This window comes from Macrobrachium nipponense, chromosome 42 (genome assembly GCF_015104395.2).
Source record: "Macrobrachium nipponense isolate FS-2020 chromosome 42, ASM1510439v2, whole genome shotgun sequence".
NCBI classification, from domain to species: domain Eukaryota; kingdom Metazoa; phylum Arthropoda; class Malacostraca; order Decapoda; family Palaemonidae; genus Macrobrachium; species Macrobrachium nipponense.
In genome coordinates, this window is record NC_061103.1 from 37,917,818 (window position 1) to 37,922,817 (window position 5,000).

Here is a 5,000-nt window from a genome sequence, read left to right on the forward strand (position 1 = left end):
ATATATACATGTATGTATGTATGTATGTATGTATGTATACATACCTCTACACTGATATCCACAAAACGAAAGCACTGAACAACCTTCACCTCGAAACTATGGATACGCGGAGAAAACACACACAGGGCTTGGAGATCAATATATACCTAAAACCTAGACGACGAACGGCTTGACCATCAAAAGGTCTCACCTTGCAGTACAGGCATGAGAAGCACGTCATTCACTCTCGCTCCGCACCAGGCGACCTGTAGCCAGGTGTTGTAGTGTGGGTTCACGGGGCGTTGTATGAGCAAGAGGCAGTGCTGACATATAAGGTTAGCTTGATCCCGAGCGACCGAAATTAAACAGTAATTGTCATTGTGTCTTTAATTTGAAATAATGTGTATTCTAGCTCTAGCTGCTTTCTGAAAAGGCTTTTCTCAAAATTCTGGATTAAAAATCGTGATTTCGAACGATTAAACAGGAATTGTCATTGTGTCTTTAGTTGGAAATAGTGTGGATTTAGCCTTTTTTACCTTCTTAAAAGTCTTTTTTCGAAATTCTGGATTAAAAATCGCCATTTCGAACGATTAAACAGGATATATCCCAATGGCTTTAGTTTGAGACTATCGAGAATTCGAGTGCCGTATCATTTCTGGAAAACATTTTTGAAAATCGCGAATTGAAAACTTGATTATGAATCCCTGACGAGTAGTGTTCACAGATGTAGAAATGATTTGATGCCTATATGTCTATACCTTTCACACTACTGGCATAAGGCAAGCTGGATCCAGAGCAACAAGAATTATCGTAGTGTGGTTATTTAGGACTGTTGAGAGTTGGAGCACCTTATGCCTTCTATAAATCGAAATTCTACAGATTACGAATTATTGATGAAGTATTTATAGACATACAAACAATTCTATAATTCTATAGATCGTGACTTATTACAGTGAAATACCCTTAGACTATGTTTATAGAACATAGGTATATCGCAAACAATTCTATAATTCTATGCCTGATAAAGATCGTGACTTATTACAGTGAAAGACCCTTAGACTATGTTAAATGTAAACAGTTTATAGAACATAGGTACTATATCGTTCCTGACGAGCAGTGTTTATAGATAGAAAAGGATTCTATAATCGTATCCGTGATAAAGACAGTGACTAATCACAGTGAAGTAGCCGCATCTATATAGTCCTTAAACGTATCGCTGTCTCTTTGTGCAGTTTTATAGAACAAAACTATATTCATCTATTAGATAAATATCTTAGTATATGTAGGGCGTGTCTCTCAAGCTATCATTTGAATAAACTTTGAAACAGAACTCCACGAGGAAGTAATACAATTAGTGAGAACAGAAATTGATTTAAAAAAAATGGTTACCTGTCATGTGCTGTATTATTCAATGAAACCTAATTATTATTATTATTATTATTATTATTATTATTATTATTATTATTATTATTATTATTATTATTATTATTATTATTATTATCGAAAGTAAGCGAGAACTAGAAGGGTAACTTATATAACGAGTGACTTTCAATATTCCTCCCTGGGCAGAATGAACCTTCTCAGGTAGCGACTGGGCACAGGTAAGTGAAAGTCATTCCCGGCACACCTGAATTTTTTGTTCTGTAAAACAAAACTACTGATATGGCTTTGCCTGTCCGATAGGACACCAAAACGGTGCTTTTATAACCTATACAGAAAACTCGACAAATATTTTGACTTGAAATGAACTCCCTGACCCGATGTAAATGAAATATATTCTATCTCTCTGCTTAATATGAATGATTTCTTGCACTTGCGTGAGATATACGGAATGGAAGATTAGTAGCATAATCAGTAAAAATATGCTATTACAATGAATAAATAAATGGAAAATCATTTTATTCATAAGTCTTTTTTTACAGGTGTTTGTTAATAACATCTTGCATTGCTATAGCAGATTCACATCAGCCGTGCATTTGATGTCTAGGCCAGTCCCTTACGACTCTCCTGATTGGCTGTTGATAAGCCAATGACAGTGCTGGAAACTCTCAGTCTCTCTCTAGAGTTCACATAGGCAGGATGTATGTTCCATCTCTCCTGAGGTATACGTTTTTCAGGAGAGGTGGAACATACATCCTGCCTATATGAACTCTCGATAGAGACTGAGAATTTCCAGCCCTGTGATTGGCTCATCAACAGCCAATCAGGAGCGTCGTAAGGGACTGGCCTAGTTGTCAAATGCACGGTTGATGTGAATCTACTATAGACTATGTTATTGTGATTATTGATACCTGTTGGGATATTATCACCCAAAGTATTAATTGGGGCACAAATCTTTTTAGAAATCAGATTACAAACAACAAACTCCTTTTTTTTTTATTCCAGAGAAAAATAAATATCCCTATTCTGGTTAACATCTCCTACAAGAAAATACAGATTCCAATGGAAGAGCTATAAAATATAATACCAAAAACAAAAATTGGGCATATCTATAAAAATATGATTATTATATTGAAAATTATAACGTAAAACTTAAGGCATTTGAGAAAAGTATTTCGTATGTAATATACAAATTCATAGAAAATAATTATCATATTTTTTTCGTTTAATGGTATCCACAATAAAATTGCGAATTTCCTACAAAATAATAATCAATTTAAAACTATTACCTAAAGTATATGTGTTGCTTTTGATGAAAAATACTTCATAAGCAAATTATAAATTAATGAAAAATTTTAATTTCTTTTTTTCAGAAATGAAAACTGTATACCCCAACAACAAGATGTTGAAAAAGAAATTTCTATACATCCTAGGTCTGGCCTTCGGGATCTACCTACTTCTTCGGTACTTCCCGACTTTTGAAATTCCAGGTTAGTACAATCAAAAATTTGTATTGATTTCGTTTAAGAATGAATTTTTTTTCATGATAGAGATGCTTTCAATCATACGCAAAACATTTTCTTGCGAAATTCCCGGTTGGTACGATCAAAGATGATTTTTTATTTTGTTTATAAAATCTCAATCTTTTTAAATGTCAAATATTTTGCTCTGTAAAGGTCAGGCAGCTCTACAGTTTTGCTGTCTGGCTGTAATCCATCATTGTTTTTCCTAAATACTACTTTATGAATAAGTCTTTTGAAAGACCAAATTGTTGATCAAGTTTGTTAAATTTCGTACAAACGGTTTTATGTATGTTTTTCAAGGTAATGTTCTGTAATCAAGGGGAACGTGAAAAAGGATGAAATTAGAAAAAAAGGACTGTCTATTTCTTGTTGAAACAGAATAACTCACCTCTAGATTTAGACGCAAAAGCGTGAAAATAATAATAATCTTATAGAACTAGCCTAATTTCAGTACATGAAATGAATTAAAAGATGCTAAAATCTATGGTCAAATAGCACCTTGTTTCATAAAAGGAAAACTAAAATAAATACGTTGTATTTTATTTAGAAATTATTTTTCTGTGCTGTTTAACATGCACATTACTTATTCTTAACATTTTCATTCTAAAACATTAATTATAAACATACTATCCTAACATTCCTGTATCTTTAACTCAATGCGAAGCATTTTTTCAGACATTTTTAGGCTCTTCGATAGACCTTTTTTTAACCCTGAACAAGAATAACAACAACAACAACAACAAAGTAGTCTGTAGGTTTACCTTCCGAGTAAGCGAAAATTAAGCTGTAGATTGACTGAATTAGAAGTATCATTATAACTAATATAGGCTCTTCTATAGAACTTTCCTAATCCTGAACAAGAACAAGAACAGCAGCAACAACAAAGTAATTTGTAGGTTTACTCTCCGAGTAAGCGGAAATTCAGCTGTAGATTGACTGAATTAGACGTATCATTATAACTATAACTCCTCTCTGGTCTTCCAAATCAGGTATGCCTTCAGATCTGGCGGCTACCAGCAGAAAAGAAGCGGCAGCACCAGCAGCAGACACAGTCATTGTCCTGAACCAGCAGACCGGGAAAAACGAAACCAAAGAATTGTGTGTCGTCCGCGAGTACGATTTTAAGGTAAGTCACTTGAGAATAGAGAGTGCCCTGTATATTTTATTTTGTTGATAATCTTCGAAGAAACTATATTAAGTATTCAGGCACTGATGTATTATTAGATTGATCATAAAGTCGTGGGTTGGAGTAAATTTAGAATAAAAAAGAACATATACTGTATATTTTATTTTGCTGAAAATTCTTCGAAGAAAGTATATTAAGTATTTAGGCAATCATCTATTTTTAGATTGATAATACAATCTTGGGTTGGGGTAAATTTAGTGTTTTAAGAATCTTGTTCTTTTATTTTATTGATAATCTTCGCAGAAACTATATTAAATATTTAGGCATTAATGTATTTTTAGATTGATCATAAAATCGGGGATTCGAGTGTATTTAGAATTTAAAAAAAGTGTCCTGAATATTTTATTTTACTGATAATATTCGCGAAAACTATTTTAAGTATGAAGGCATTTATGTATTTTTAGGTTAATATAACATCGTGGGTTGGAGTGAATTTAGAAATTTTAAAATCTTGTTTTTATTTTGTTGATAATCTTCGCATAGACTATAATAAGTATTTAGACATTTATGTATTCTTAGAATGGTCATAAGATCGTGGGCTGGAGTACATTTAGAATTACAAAATCTTGTTGATTTTATTTTATTGAAAATCTTCCCAGAAACTATATTGAATATTAAGGCATCTATGTATTTTAGAATGGTCATAAAATCATGGGCCTGAGAGAATTTAGAATAAAAAAAATATACTATTGATCTTATTTTATTGATAATCTTCACAGAGCTATATTAAGTATTCAGGCATTTATGTATTTTTAAATTGATCATAAAATCGGGGCGTGGCGTGAATTTAGATTTTAAAAATATCTTGTTTTTCTTATCTTATTTATAATCGCCGGAGGACCTGCGTTAAGTATTTAGTGTGTATATCTATATATTTTTAGACTGATCATAAATTTGTGAAGTGAATTAATTAGAATTAAAAATATCTTGTT

The 5,000-nt window shown here is 32.3% G+C and overlaps 1 protein-coding gene across 4 annotated transcripts in view; it reads left to right on the forward strand.

Moving 5' to 3' along the window:
- Window positions 1–5,000, forward strand: part of LOC135213437 (protein Star-like) — a 15,573-nt gene that overhangs the window by 420 nt on the left and 10,153 nt on the right. The window contains exons 1-3 of one of the 4 annotated variants that reach the window (XM_064247392.1): window positions 192–314; window positions 2,733–2,849; window positions 3,872–4,008. In XM_064247392.1, coding sequence (XP_064103462.1) covers window positions 2,735–2,849; window positions 3,872–4,008 — 252 coding nt within the window. In that variant the 5' untranslated portion in view covers window positions 192–314; window positions 2,733–2,734. Of the gene's footprint in view, window positions 1–191; window positions 348–1,483; window positions 1,581–2,732; window positions 2,850–3,871; window positions 4,009–5,000 lie in introns of those variants that run through there. The other 3 variants (XM_064247393.1, XM_064247395.1, XM_064247394.1) reach the window with 3 other exon arrangements.